Source organism: Grus americana, chromosome 3 (assembly GCF_028858705.1).
Source record: "Grus americana isolate bGruAme1 chromosome 3, bGruAme1.mat, whole genome shotgun sequence".
Taxonomy (NCBI): Eukaryota; Metazoa; Chordata; class Aves; order Gruiformes; family Gruidae; genus Grus; species Grus americana.
The window spans coordinates 27,442,686-27,458,302 of NC_072854.1; the positions used below are offsets into that span (position 1 = coordinate 27,442,686).

General features: G+C 37.7%; 1 protein-coding gene across 1 annotated transcript in view; it reads right to left on the reverse strand.

Annotated features, from left to right (window-relative positions):
• Positions 1-15,617, reverse strand: part of COL21A1 (collagen type XXI alpha 1 chain) — a 114,413-nt gene that overhangs the window by 75,498 nt on the left and 23,298 nt on the right. Inside the window, exons 2-5 of the mRNA XM_054822413.1 lie at positions 8,407-8,526; positions 5,933-6,484; positions 1,768-1,936; positions 1,413-1,629 (exon numbers count right to left, since the gene is read on the reverse strand). Of these exons, the coding sequence (XP_054678388.1) occupies positions 1,413-1,629; positions 1,768-1,936; positions 5,933-6,484; positions 8,407-8,494 (1,026 nt within the window). The 5' untranslated portion in view covers positions 8,495-8,526. The remainder of the gene's footprint in view (positions 1-1,412; positions 1,630-1,767; positions 1,937-5,932; positions 6,485-8,406; positions 8,527-15,617) is intronic.

Here is a 15,617-nt window from a genome sequence, read left to right on the forward strand (position 1 = left end):
ATGGCTCTCAATACAAGATAAAATAAACAACAGATCAGAATATTTAACATTTCCATTTTCCTGAGCAAAAGTGATAAATTATCATAAAGATTTATTAAATAAAAAGGTTCATTAAAAGCATAGTGACATTTATAGTGTGTTTAGAGACATACAGCTCTAAAAAGGGCATAAAATTATTGCTCTCCGTAATAGCAATAAAAGCAAACAAAAAAAAAAAAAAGCAAAAGTCTTCTTTTCATGATGAAGTTCATGGATACCTGGGACTGCAGAAATAAGAATGATTTGTCACTGTAGCTGCCAGAAACAATTAAATACAAATTTTCAGATTGACTTGAAACTGAATTTTCTAACGATTTCCTTGTAAATGAAGTTTAACACATTTAAAAAAAATATTTCACATACAAATAAGTATAAAAAGGCAATTTGGAAAGAAAAAGTACAATACCCCATCCAATAACAGAAGAATAAAATACCTCTCCCTAGCTAAAGCTTAGTAGTTAAGACCTTCTCTTGGATAGCAGTTCTTCCTTCTCTGAGGATTTATATTTCAAATTCCTTCAGCCTGATTTGGAGTAAGGATTCGAATGCAGGCCACCGCTTCCCAGAAAAGTTGAACCCCCTTGGCCATGAAGCACTCCAGCAGTAAATCTTTCCCACTCTTTGCTGAAGCATCACTTAATAATACTCCCTGTGGCAGGAATGGGAATCGCTGGGCGGCACATTCCTATACTGCTACAAGTGCAAGAGCAGAGACATTCAATCTCCTTCTCTCTGTCTCACCTGCATCTGAGATAATATTTCTTACAAGAGTTGAATACTTCACTGGAAATTACTGAAGAAAGATTAAAAGACAACCCTCAGATTACACTAGAAAACAATAAAATTGGTTGCACAAAGAGGGGAATCCCTTCAGTGAGAAAAATAAGTAGCTGAAAAGAATTTTTATTCAACAGGGAACTAGACAAATCCAGACTGAACTCTCATTTTGTAAGCTGCTTTTTACCTTTCTGGAGAAGAAAGTCACTTCTGTCATTATGTATTTTCAAGGAATTCAGACACTTAACAAAAACTCTCTCTAAAAATTGTCATTCACGTTTTCTAGTCTACATATCAAATGCAGAAAATACTTTCCAGCATATGTTAAGCAAAGAGCTGTGTGACAAAAAGTCTCTGTGACCTTCACAGTTACCTGCTGGAAACTGCTGAGTAGAAAGAACCTGCAAAGCATTTAGTGATGATCACTGTGGACACTCTGGAAACGTGGGTAAAGTACCCCCCCATCTATTTTTAAATGCCTAAGCAGTCAAAAATAAGACCACACATTTAAAAACAAATAAAAAACCCCATAAAAGGGCAAAGGAATAATGTGTGCTTAAATGAGTATTCCAATATGATGATGACTTACTCCTTACCTTTACACGAGGTGCAGCAAAAGTAATAACTTGTGTACCATTTATTAAACTTGTCGTAGTGAATGATAATGTTTTCTCTTCTCCATTAATAGTGACTGCTATCTGTGGTCTCTTATCCAGACTTAGAATTCTCCACAAATCCCACGTCTTTTTTACTTTAAATCTTTGAGTGGAAACAAACACATAGGATGGAGGCAGACCTTCTGGAAACACATTCCTAAATAAGGAGGAAGGAGGGGAAGAAAAGACAGTAGTTGAATGTTTGTATAAATCTTAAAATAAGTCTCTCTCACTTTAAGCAAACAAGACAAAATAATCTTACTAAACTTAGAAGTGTATTTATAAATTGAAATACCTTGTCAGTTCTGACAGGTCAACACGTGAGGTTACTTCATAAGCTTTTGCATTAGTGGTTGGTATTTGAATTCTCTTTTTAACCTTTTTCTTCACACCTAATCCTACAAGAATGTCAAATCCTTTTTCATCTCGAGCTGCCACTGGAATTCTTGTCGGACAAACAGATTCTGCAAAGTAATAAATACAAGTATAGTTCAAAATATGACATAAAACTTTCCAAAAGTAACCTCCCACTTGCCTAAATTTTTGTAGTTGCCTTTCAAGAAATAAAAGAGCATTGAGAACTGCCAGTTAAGTATAACCTGAGAGAAGTGACACGCAGAATCCTCAGAGACATGAAGCGAGAATACTGAGATGTCATATTTTACTTCAGTTACATTCACATACTATTCTGAATTGTCACTAATTGTAGTTACAAGGTATTACAGTATCTAATAAAATCAATTTTAATTTCTAAAATTGTATGGTTTCCAAATGCTACAAAATTATAAATGTTAATTTCCACGATGCACTAACAATTTGGATTAATCCAGCATCCCTCCCAAATATAAACTCAGGTTGAAAATGGACAAAGGTAGTATTATCTACAATTATTTTTTTCATCTTCTTTTGCTCAAAATGGACTCTGATCTATTTAGTTTGTTACACTGAAATCTGCTTGAAGCTATTCTCACTGGACAAATATTGTGTGGTTTATCTTCTGTGGTAACTAAAGTTAGCTGAATGTTATCTCTGATTCTCTTTACACAAAAACAATACTAGGCAGTGGACCTAAGTTGTCTCAAAAAAAAAAAAAGTGAGATAGCAGAGTGAAATTTAATGCTAAAGCCAACATTGTATCAGAGTAATAAAGCAAATGACTTTCTGTTTTATTAAAATTATGCTAAAGTATTTACAATAAATACATTTTCATAATTCATTTCCCATTGTTCCTTCAGAAAAGCATCAGTTCGTAGAAAGGGAAGAGGTTAGGAATACATTCCAAAGAAGGGGGGTGAAGAGTTCTCTCATCTCCATCTGGACCAGCCATGGACTGAAAAACTCATGTTTCAGTGCCAGGGAATTATCAACTCAAAGCTCTAAACTGGCTTCTCTTTATAATATGAGCAACGCTGCACAGCTGCTCTTTCTAACCAACCCAAGGGCAGTCAGAAGCTACCCCATTCTGGTGAGGGAGGCAGGATATATAAACTCTTAAGAAAATTCAGCTAAGTGTCTGCACAAACTATCTATGGTTGGACAGGACAATCCATCTGAACGGGACATGCCACAGGTACTTGGGGCAGCAGCAAGAAGCCATGCACATTCCCCTTAGTTTTCTTTCCCTCCCCACAGCAAAATGTCACCTGAATCCCAAATTAAAAAGATATTAAAAGTAATCTGTCTCATTCTACAAGAAAAAATTGCAAGAACTCTCCGCCTACATTTTGTAAACTAAAATGTCTACCTTCTGAATGCTTCCAAAAAAAAATGAAATACAAAGTCCAGCACAACTTTCCTTCTCACTCTTCAAAACACAGATGCAGGATTTAAGTCAACATACTTATGGTATTAGGTAAGAGTAATAACATTGTATTTTTTCCACGTTTCTTCACTGTGCATTGTTATGGAAACATTTTCTAAACTCATTTATTTCAAAGCTGAATAATGATCACATTGCCATTAATACCGATTACAATCTTATACACTGACAAGAAAATGAATGCAAGAACCTCTTATCAGTTACGCTATTAGAAATCTGGTGTAAGATCAAAAAATAAATAGAGAAATAGGTTCACTTTCTGTGTGAGGGCCATTATTCTGGATCAGTAACTATTCCAAACCAATACAGTACAAATTAAGCATGTGTAAAATTATACATTAAGAAAATATTCTTTATTTCCAATGGCACATTGAAGAATTACATAAAAACATTCCCAGTAAGGTAGATATTTTTTAGGTCTTCTGGATTATCTTCTGCCAGGACTATTTTGATAACTAACTGAGCCATTACACTGGATGCAGAAGTCAGTGGCAAAATTAAGAACTATCTTCCATAGGAAACAGGGTTGTGTTTCCAGGCCATAGTACCAGTCGCAGCAACTCTCTAGCCTATACTGAAATCTTGTTCCCTTTTAGTGTTTTTATATAGTTTTCAGATGCTTTACTTTTCCTACCTGAAGCATGAAATTACTTTTTGATGTTAAATCCCATTATCTAGCACAAAGGAACTTTCCTCAGCATCCTCCAGACATACTTCTGAAGTCTGCATTGAGTATTGTTTTTAAATGCATTCCTAACCCACAATCTTTTCTATATTTTTGCTAGAGAACATTAATAGCATAGGACTATTCGACTTCCAGAATAAATATTAAATATTCCTTAAATATTTGGGGACTCTTTTAGCCACGTTGTCCTTTCTGGAAGACAGGTTCAGCAGGTTTTTTCAACCTGCCATACTCTAAAACAAGCACTAGAGTTCCCAAAAGGAACAGGAGACCCTCCATCTGCAAGGCCATTCGTAATAGCGCTAATTGCTACATGAACCACCAAACCTCAGCCTGCTTTTTCCAGAAAGTAAATACTGCCCCTATGCTCTTATATCTATGTTCACGTAATAACGAAGTTAAAAACACCAGAAAGTAGACTAGCATTTTTTTAGACATTCACAGACAATCAAGAGAGCATTGCCAACTTTTCAGGCAGTTTCATGTGGTTGATCACAGCCAAATCATTGCTGCTTTGCCCTCATAGAACTTCCTCTCCCAGAGTCAAAGTGAATCTTAACAACATGAATAAAATAATCCACCACTCAGATATAAAATTTCCAATTTACTAGTCTTTCACTTCACCTGCTAAAGACATTGCAGTTAGAAATGAAGCTGCCAGCTGGCTCCGATTGCTCTTTGAGAGAGGCATCTCAATGCTAACACGAGAGAAGAGTGCAACGTAAGAGGGTGGAAGCAAAGGGTCACTTAAAGTATAACAGTAAGTACTCTTTTGCATACATAGTCAACACTCGGAGATTACTGCTGTAAGAGTCATGTCAAATATCGCAGCTGAATTTTAAAGGATACTAGCTAACTTAATTCTGAAAGCAGAAAATCCGTCTTGATGAAATATAATGTCACTTCTTCTAAACTTTATTTAAAGAAAATATTGTGTTTATTTTGGGGAATCTCTCCCTGCGTGAAGTTTTATTAAAGAATTTAGCTGCACTTAGCTGACTTAATTTTTGGACTGACCACCTTACTACATCAGCCGCCAGGAATTATTATGATTTTCATAAGTGTATCAAGAAATAAATACTATTATCCTCAACATAAGTATCACCATATTTTTTCAATAAAGTCTGTACTGGAAGTGAGAGCAAACAAAAACTATTTTTCATTCTTACTAAGTGCAGAAATATGGTACAACTGAAATATGACTTGCATAATTTCTTGGTAATAAAGCATGTATAAAAAAGCACTGATAAATATTTGCTGTATAATAGAGTCCTTCTGAGTGATATATTTTAGAAGCAATTTGCTATCTTTTTTATATATATGGGAAAGCCATTGCTTTATAAAGTTATCAGAAAACTCAGTGCAGTAATGCTGCTATCATTCTAAAGCTAAAAAGTCATTTTACAATGTTGGTCTTGGCTAAATCTTCTATAAAATCCTTCTAAAAAGATCATAACAGCTTGTTACAATTCCAGACACTTTTGCCAAGAGTCTTTCTTCTGGGTTTTTCAACACATACTAGCGGAAGAACTCCTGTTTGTAATGATAGTCTATCCTCCCAACTGTCAAGAAGAAATGCTAGACTGTGGACAAGCATCAGCCGCACCTAGGAAGAGGATATAGCAAGCCCTATATTCTCAGCACTGTGAGAGTTGCTCAACTATTGTAGGGTTTCTAAGCTTTACCAATGCAAAAAAATTGGAGCTTAGGGCAAAATGCTACGTACCGAAATTAACCACACACTGTTTTAAAACACCATATCTTTCCCAAATATACCTCTTTGTTTAATGGAGAAAATAATATTTTGGCAATGATTTCCACAAACAAGATGAAAGTGAAAGATCGTCATAGTAAAGATTATGAGGTGCCTTAGGTTGTTACATCAATCATGCATTCTGCTTGTGAAATAAAGAAATATGGGTACAGAACTACATTATTTTATAAACAATTACTTACCTTCACAGAGTTTCTGCTTTATAACTTCTTTAATTCTTGATATTGCAATATAATCTTCAACATAAAACACATAAGTTGATGAAGGCTTGTTGGCAATAGCTTTAAGTTCCTCCTCCTCAATTTCTGAGCCAACACCAATAGCAAACAAAGTGATTTTATTTTTCCTTGCTTCTGCTGCTACATCTTTGACTTCATCTTGGGACTTTCCATCAGTGAGAACAACTGCTATTTTTGTTAAAAATCTTGAAGATTTTGCAAAAAGATGGTCAAAGGCAAACTGAATAGCTCTTCCTGTTCTTGTGTTTCCTCCCAGGTAATGTATGGACTCCATTTCCCTGATGAGATTCTCTGTGGATTCATGAGTTCCGAGGGGAATTTCAAGTACAGGGTAATCACTGTACTGGACAACTCCAACTTGAATAAACTTTGGCCCTATGTCAAAATTTCTTGTAATATTGACAAGCCAGCTTTTGATTATTTCAAAGTTTTCTGGGCCAACACTGTAAGAGCCGTCTAAGATAAAAACTAAATCCGCCGGAGCAGTTCTGCAACCTAAAAAAAAAAAAAACCACAAAAATAAAACAAGTATTTTAATGAACTCTTCCACTTTTTTTTTCCAGAGGAAATATTTTTCATATCAATTACTGTTTGTATTAGACTCTACATTGACAAATACATTCCATTTTTTAAAAAAACAGCTGAATTTATCAGAGAAAACAAGATTGTTTCCGTAAGCCACACAGATCCAACTTGGTATCTGAAAACCATACCATTTTCTGGTTTTTACATTATCACCAGAAAAAACTATGAAAAAAACTGGAATTCAGTGCCTTAGCTGGCAATTGCATTTCATGCAATCAGCAGAGGAATACATTTTGGTTTTTTCCATATCTCTTTGTCTGCAGAGATGATAAACATAAAACCTCATTTTTGTTAGCAAACCAAGCACACTGCAGAGGAAGGTTATAGTCTGAATATTCCAGAATTCAGCAGTAATATCCAATCCTTTTACAAATACATTTTAATTTACTTCTGACACTGCGACATGGCACTTAACAGAACTAATTATTATCAAATCCTGTGTCTGGTAGCATATTCTCATTTTAGTAGAAGAAAAATGCTCCGTGAATGAGCTCAACCTCCAGAATATAAGATTGTGTAAGCATTTACCAAATATAATGTAACTGCATGAAGACTTAGGCATGGATTCAGCTCTCCTAGCTGTAGTCACTTATAAATGGAGCTTTTAGACTAAATTTCCATCTACAGGCCATGGACTGACACCAGCATTTCAATAGGACAGTCCTATTCATCTTATATGCACATCCTCAGATGAAGTGAATAACTTTCTAGAGGAGAGAATCACCTTCCATTGACTGTGAAAGGAGCTTAGATAACTGACACATGAGGTGTCAAGGAGATGGCCAAAACCAGGAGAGATTATTTGGCACATGGTCATGGGGGTTGCTGTGTATTACAGTGCTTTCTGGTTTGTGAAAGGCTGCAGCTCCACCACAGGAAAGAGAGCTTTGCCTTGTCCTGACATCTGCCTACAGACACTTCTGGTCACTCAAGATTCCACCTTCCCTGAAAGCAAGTGACCACAGTCTGCTGGAGAGATGCTTTTGCAATGTAGGTGGTGGTGAAGAGAAAAGACATTGGGAGAAGGAGCGAGGAGCGATCACTCTGTGGTCCAGGGATATGAATCACAGAGTAATTTCCATTGGAAGGGACTGTGGATGTCTTTGGACACTGCTGAAAGCAGGCCCAGCTCAGAGCAGGTAGACATTAAAAAAAAAAAAAAAAAAAGTCTTTCTAGAGACCAAAATGAATTTTATGGAGTTTATTGTAAAACAGTGAAAATTGCTGGATTGAGAGCAAAACTGGAGAAAGAAGACCTACCCTGAAAGTATCATTGTGGTGAGAGGAAAGTTTTCCACGCTCTTTTTATTCAGCCTCTTTGTCTTTCAAAAAGCTACCTTGCTTTAATTTTTTCTTTTCTGTAAACTAGATTTAGAGTATAAAACCTGGTTTGGTGGGGTTTGAGATGCTAATTTTGAAGAATAGGCAAGAAGGTCTGACCCAGAGCTGGGGTTATCTCAGCTTCCTCTCACAGAACCTTTAATTTTCTTATTTAGTTTCTCATATAACATTAAGCTATTCAAAACACGACTTCTGAAGAAATTAAAATATAAATACTCAAGACACAAGTTTAAATCGAGACTGGAGCTTTACAGCTCCATTTGCCCTTGGGCATTTACAAGACACTAAAAGAAATAAAAATATTCCCTTCCTAAAGGAGAAATAAGATATTTAAGTTACTTGTCATATATTATAGGATTTTCACCAGGCAAACTATACTGGAAAAAAATCACCATCAACAGAAGTGTATATGTGGACCTGAAAACAGTTACTATAAATTCAAGGTATGCTTTGAAGTTGCCCTTATCTGAAATATAAAAATGAAGACTTACTTGCTCTCGTTTCCCCATCTTCAGCTGAGATGTAATCATGAAGTAGCAGAATTAATAGCATCTGGAAAAAAGTTACGATCTGTGCCATGTGTATGGTATTTTCAAAGTCTTGAGATTAAACTAGATGGGGAAGAAATTAAAAGAAAATACAGTGTTGTTATATTACAAAACAAATCCAAACTTCTGTGTTTTAAAACTTGTGCACAAGGAAGAACTTTGAATCGAATCCACAAGTCCAGATGTAAGGCCAGCCTGCAGTGTACCACAGACCCAAAAAGTGCCAGTCAGGCCTGTAAGCCCAAAACTGAGAGTCTAAATTCAACAACGCTCACCAGCCTTTCTGTGGAAGCTCATTTTGCACCAAGGCACATTTATATACTTCTCCTGCTAGGTACCGACGTGAGTAGGTTATATTCCCAGTCACACATGTCCCACTGCCATCCCACTCTGCAGCCATTATCCAAAGACTGGACAGCTACTGCTCCAAAATTTGTCAAGTGTTTATGTGTCAGGTGCTGGTGGGGAGACGTTACTCCAGTCTCAACCCACAGACCTGGCTACTTTAGGGAGTCTGGGACACTTCCCACTCCTCTACCCCACGGCTGAGACTGCCACCAGCAGTCAGGGTCTCAACCAGCCCCAGGTCTCCCCCAGCAGAGCCAAGTCCCGCAGACAGTGTACCCTAACATCCAAATCAACTTTTGATTTTTTTGTCTCCTTTGTTATCATGGTCTCTGAATTATATCCCCAAAAGGGTCCTGAAGCAAACATGCAATTTTGGTCTCATGTTCCTGTCATAAATATTACTTGAGAAATTTATTAAATTAAGTCATATTTATTACTTATGTTTATTAAAAAAAAGAATAATGGGAAAAGATACATTTTTGGAGTATTGTATTAGAGATTAATTCACTTTAAGGCTCTGGAGGAAAAAAAAGGTATACTGAATCTCTTTTGTATTCTGTCTTCTCATCATCCAATGCAAAATGCAATTTTTCTAACTACATTTTATCCTCCACTACAAAACATGAACACCCTAACAGAAAAAGGGAGGATTAACTGCTGGTCTGAGTAAGTGCATTCACCAGTGATTAAGAACTGGCACAGGTTGCCCAGAAAGGCTGTGGACTCTCCATCCTTGGAGATACTCAAAAGCCTTCTGGACATGGTCCTGGGCATTCAGGTCTAGGGTTTGGACCAGATGACCTCCAGAGGTCCCTTTCAACCTTAACCATTCTGTGACCCTTTGATTTCTACTAAACTATGTGAAGTGGTACTTGTTCCTGTAAGTGGAGATTTGGTGAATCGAATGTCATGAACATAACAGAGGGCAGAATTTTACGATAACTTATATCTGTCTTGGCATAGCTTAACAAAACTTTTTTCCCCATTGAGTTATTTGATTTGTATTCAGAACAACATTGTCTTTGTGCTACTCAGTAATTGGCCAACCAACCCACTGCTTTTAAATTTTCCCATATTTATGGGAAAATCTCTAAACCATGAAAACCATGAAAAAAAAAAAAGCTAAATTTAGGACAAATTTACAGTAGCAGTTCAGGGCCAATTCATTGCACTACCCTTCAGTGTCACTAATTTAAGTATTTTACATCTAGCCAGAAGATTAAATATTCCTCTTCTCTCTACGAGCTTTGCTTTGTCAGTCATGTTAGTCTTTATCTATTACATGCTAGTTTATCACTAACATTCTTCCTGCTTTTTTCAGTCCATTTCCTCGCATTGAAATGCCTTCCTTGAATAAGGCCAAGACTCCTCCCCTTTTCATATCTTTTTCTGCTACTCATAAACATTACTTATGCCCACACCAAAATGATCTACACACTCACCTAAAAGGTCAAATATAAATGAAAATATTTGTTACACAACAAAATTAAAAGTCAATACATTGCGGGAGGGGGGGTGAAAGTTGTGTGTATTTGTCCTTTTTATATTGCTAATCTTTAATTTTGAACTCTTCAGGGTAGAAAAGGTGTCCACCACATTACCAGTAATAAGGTACTTGCAGATGTTCTGAAACTTCCGTAGTGCTGGAAAATGCTATTCTCCAAAACCACACCAAAACACATTTCAGCATGCCTATTGAAAGTCCCCTTTAGGAGAAGCAACAGGTAAATTGAAATAAGTAACCATTTTCCAAGACTAGTCAAGGGAGTAAACTGAAGAGAATGCCATTTAATCATTATAACATACTGAGCTGCCATCAAGCAGCCAGTAAGCTGTTTTCTGCAACAAAATTCTACAGCAATTAAATGTAGACCTTTCTCTCTAAAGATGTATATACCTGACATGATGTTTTTAGGAAAATGATATGGGAAAAAGGGATTACAGAGTTGTGGGGGCAAGACAATAACAAGGAGAGAGGCAGCAACTTCAATGTCACGTTCATTTCTGTTAGATTCATGATCTGTATTTGCCAAATAGAAGATGAGCCACAAAATCAGTTCATTACTCTGGCTTTTCAGTCAGCTGCTTTGCTTTTTCCATTGCTTAAAAAGCACTCATTCCATTAAGACCAAAAAAAAAAAAAAAAAAAAATTACCTCCACAAACAACCTCAAGAAATGCACAAAAGTAAATTTCCAGGAAATGCTAGTCCTACTTAATATAATCCCCCAAAGTTAATAATAAAAACCATAATTATTATGTTATTAAATATCACCTTCAGATTACAGATAATTGCAAGGTAACTCCATATTTTGTTATTCATATTACCTTGAGTCAGAATGGGTGAGAAGCACTTTGGGGTCTACGGGATAGGACATAAGATGCACTGTTCCAATGATGCTACACAAATACTGGGTTATCAACCTCATTTAAATAGATTAAGTGGCAGTTTCTTGTCCCAGCTATTTGAAAAAGGATCTGTTTAAACTATGAAATTAAGCGTATGAGTTATAGACATGTAATAATGAGAAAATCTTACCATAGGAGAAGTGGACAATTTACATTGATTATTTCAGACTTGATGGTTTGTAAGATTCATCATTTTAAATTCACTTTCAGCCTTTTCTGTGCAAGTGTTTACTGAAGGGTAAAACACATCCATCACAAGGCCAAATTGAGTAATACCAAAGAAGAACATATGAAATTAAATCTATAGGCAATTTGAATAGCAGGTAACCAGAGAAGGACAACTGCATTCTTTGAGAATACCAGAAAAATGTCAGCCTATAACTGAAGAAAAAAGACAGACTACTGTGCAGAGAGCTGATATATATCAAAAAAGCACAATGCTGACCCCAACAAACTATAAAATCCTACAGATTCCTCCCACCAACAACCCAAAATGAAAAAGGTCCAAAAAATTGATAAGGAATAGTTGTGAAAAAGACGACTGAGGAAAATATCACAACAGTACATTTACTAATTTTTGGTATTTGTCATCTCTGTGGTCGTGTAAATGGTTATTTATGTAAAATCCATAGAATTTATGTAAAAGGAAGATAAAAACCAAGGAACTTAGACACTTCACTGCATCAGTCTTCACTAAAGAGAGTACAAGGACTGCCACCATTAATATTGCACTTTTTTTGAAAATAAAACAGCACGCTAAATCTACAAAATTATTTTAACAACACACTCCCTGCAGCACAAAACTTGTATGTGCAGGCACCTCAGGTCAGGCGGGGACACGGGGATCCTGCTCGCTGGCGCAGCTCTCCTTTCACCAACGCCTGCAGAAGCCATTAATGCCTGCCTTAAACTGCACCAACTCCTTTCATCCTTCCCCAAACATTTACCCACTGGTACCTTCAGGGTACCTTCAGGGATGAAACCCCCAGATCAGCAGGAACGAGAGATGCTACAGGGAAGAGGAAGATGCTCAGAGCTGGCTGGGTGGGAAGGAGAGAGTAGGGGGCTGCAAGGTGCTCCACAGAAACACTAATATTTTGCTGTGGAAGAGGTACACGTGAAAGCAGCGTTTACTGGCTGTCCTGGAGTACAGAGAGTGTCAGGGAACCTGGTTTAGGAGCAGAGGGGAAAGGTCATGTCAAAATCACCGCAAATAGGAGTGAGGGGTGTTAGAGGGGAAATAGAAGGAAAGGAAAATTCATGGGGATATATGATTTTTTCAGTTCTGTATTCTCCTATCATTCATTTGCATTCATCTCATTCATGTATATATATTAAACAACACACAAAAATTAATGGCACATCCCTCGTACGACCCCGCTGGTCAGCTCTCATTGAGTTGTCTTAAAAATCTGCAAAACAGGAGTCCTGAAAGAAAAAAGGTCGAACAAGAAAGAAGAAACATTTGCAAGTTCCTCCTGGCCCCAGCCCCACCTACCCAAACAGAGAACTGCTGTCTGCTGTGCAGCCCTGGCCTCATACGAGGGGCATATCCAAACTCGCTCTTGGTCCACCGGTAAAAGCAATAATACTGGGAATATCCTCACAAGCTATCAGGCATCAGTGTGGGGGAGCACAGGAGAGACTTACAGGACAGGAATCATTTATGTCTCACTTCTCATGGTGAAGAATTTCCATTCTTCACTACTGAATGCTACAGCAGCCTTCAGTCTATGTCTCTAATCTTGAAAGACATTAAAGTATTGAAACTATCATCACATCAGAGCAAGATTTCTTCTGGTGAAAACCATGCTCCAACTTGTATTTCTTAAAAAGAATCAGTAAAATAACTGGCAAAACAAGCTTATCTGATTTGCAGAATCAAATTGTATTCCCTCAACTGACCAATTTTTCCATCTATTTGTCAAAGTCCTTCTGTATTTAATTTACAACAAAGTCTGAAAAGCATGGGATACTGAACTTGAGAACTTCATTGTAAGTATAAAGCCAAATAACTATTTAGTAGTCCAAAATGGACTTATTAATAGAAACCAAAATTAAAAGGATAAACCCAAGACTTAAGCAACCAGCCAATGAGGATTCCAGGAATTATCCAGTATTCAATTTATTTGAAAGAAAATAATATAGCACTGCACTTTTAACAGACAAAAGAGATGCCAAACCAACAACTCCAGAGACCAACCTTCTGTGTCTTGTTGACACAGTAATTATAGCACAGGCAACAGAATTGTACTGGAAATGACTTACAGAAAATACTTGCCCAAGTGCCTTACTGCTACCATGGACAGGCCACCATTAATATCAGCCCAGGACCTCTCCACTGACATTGCCAAAAGCCAAAATTCATCACTGCTGATCATGTCCTTTCCATCTCCAGCTTTTTTAAGAGAAAGAGAGAAAGACGTCTCCATGGTGGTCCATGAAAGTGCTCCCTGCTTCTCTGCCCTTGAGAGCTCTGCTGGCTGCTACGAGAAGTCAGGGTCCTCGTGCCAAACATCTGCTGCTGGAGCTGTAGGAGCTGGGTCAGATTATGCGGGGAAGTGCTAAGGGATGATAAATCTGTCCCGGCACTGCACAGGCAGAGGGACACAGGATTCACGCTTGGTCCTTGTTTTCTCTGCATCTGCAAACAGTAGCCAGGACTCAATGATCCTTAAGGGTCCCTTCCACACTGAGATATTCTATGATTCTATGATATTATGCTAAGCAATGTGAAAAGGAAAAAAAACCCCACAAAAACACAAAAACCCCACAAAACAGAAAATGTCTTAAATAAGACTTTTAGTCTCTGTCTTTTTCCAAATTATCTGTTGTGATTAGTTTGTGGTTTTACCAAACTTAACCAGGAAAACACATTTATGAAACTGCTTTCCCACCTCTCATTTATGCCAAAACACTTTTAGTGTATGGAAGCTCATGTAAGAGAAATCCATACAGGGTTACTAAATAAATACACAGACATTGCATCCAGCTCAAGTAAAGGTTTGCAGACTGAGAGTATTAGTGGAGAAATAGCATATGTGTTACTCTATTTTTCAAGGCATCCCCCATGGTTATTTCATTTTTCCACCTTATATGGGACAGTGCACTGCACCCAGAGGCTTTGTCATTCTGGTGATGCACAGGGTGGCAGGAGCAAGCCTCTGGCGATCTCCCAACTCCACAAAACTGTTTAAATTAAAGCCCAAGGACCTATCAGACATTCACGGAGACAGGATACTGCGTTGGGCGGACCTTTAGTGTGACTCATTATGGCCCTTCTTCTGTTCTTCACTGTATGCTTTTTATCTTGTTTTTTTTAATGCCACTTTGATAGCAGAAGGGATGTTTGGAGTCAGTAGAAACAGTCCCCTGGGGTAAAATGGTCTGTCTTGCACAGAGGGATCCCAAAGAGCTTATGTAAAGGCCTCTGCTCTCAGCCCCTGAAATAAGGGGTTGTAGAGTACACCAAATATATTTTAGTAGTTTTGAGGCTTGCATCAAGACTCAGGCAAGTTTCGGTGCATCTCAAAGTAAATGAAAAGTAAAACCATAGCAGTGCTACTAAGCACACAGGCCCTTGAACCGTGACCCATAGAGCAGTAGTGTAAGACCCTGTTCTCCACCAAAGCAGAGTTAGCCGAGTATTATTTCTACCTTCACCAAAGGCAGGAGAGAAAGAAGGTACAATAAAGCTTCGCTGCATCAGCCCATGTGAGTGCATGGTCAGAGACAGGTAAATTACAACTTCCCCAATGCACATTCAGGTTTTGTCACATATAGGAGGAAAACCCCTATATGAAGTTTGAAAATTGGTGACATACTGACTTGCCTACTTGCTATGTCATTTTAGGCAGCTGTAACCAATTAGACGGTTCCTGCAATGTATTTCTTGCTTTTTTCTGGGTGCTGCAATTTTGCTGTGCAGCAGCATTTGCACAAACAGGGCCACTGAACGCCTCCAACTGGCAAGTAAATTGAGGTACAGCCATTGCTGAAACCAATAGCCTCTATTCGATTTTTGAATGAATTCAAGGCTGGCAGCGTGTTAGAGATGGCAAAGGCGTACAACTCCCAGAACTGCTTTGCTACGCAAAAGTGCACAGAGGCTCAAACCACAGCATCTCCTGTATGCATGCACAGCCGAAGAATTTCACATCCCAATTAAGTTTTCAGTAGGAAATTTAGGTGTCTAAGCAGGTTTGGCAGCATTTCCACTTTGCATTTAAGATGCCTAAAAGCAGCACCTTCTGCATGTCAAAAGGCAGTTTACTGACGCAGTCTTTCCATATCCAGCATTCCAGCGCCCAGATAAGTATATCATTTTACTCTTCCCAGGAATACTCTCTGAAGAAACTTTCCATTTAGAGCAATTTGGAATCTTCCTGAATCAAAAAT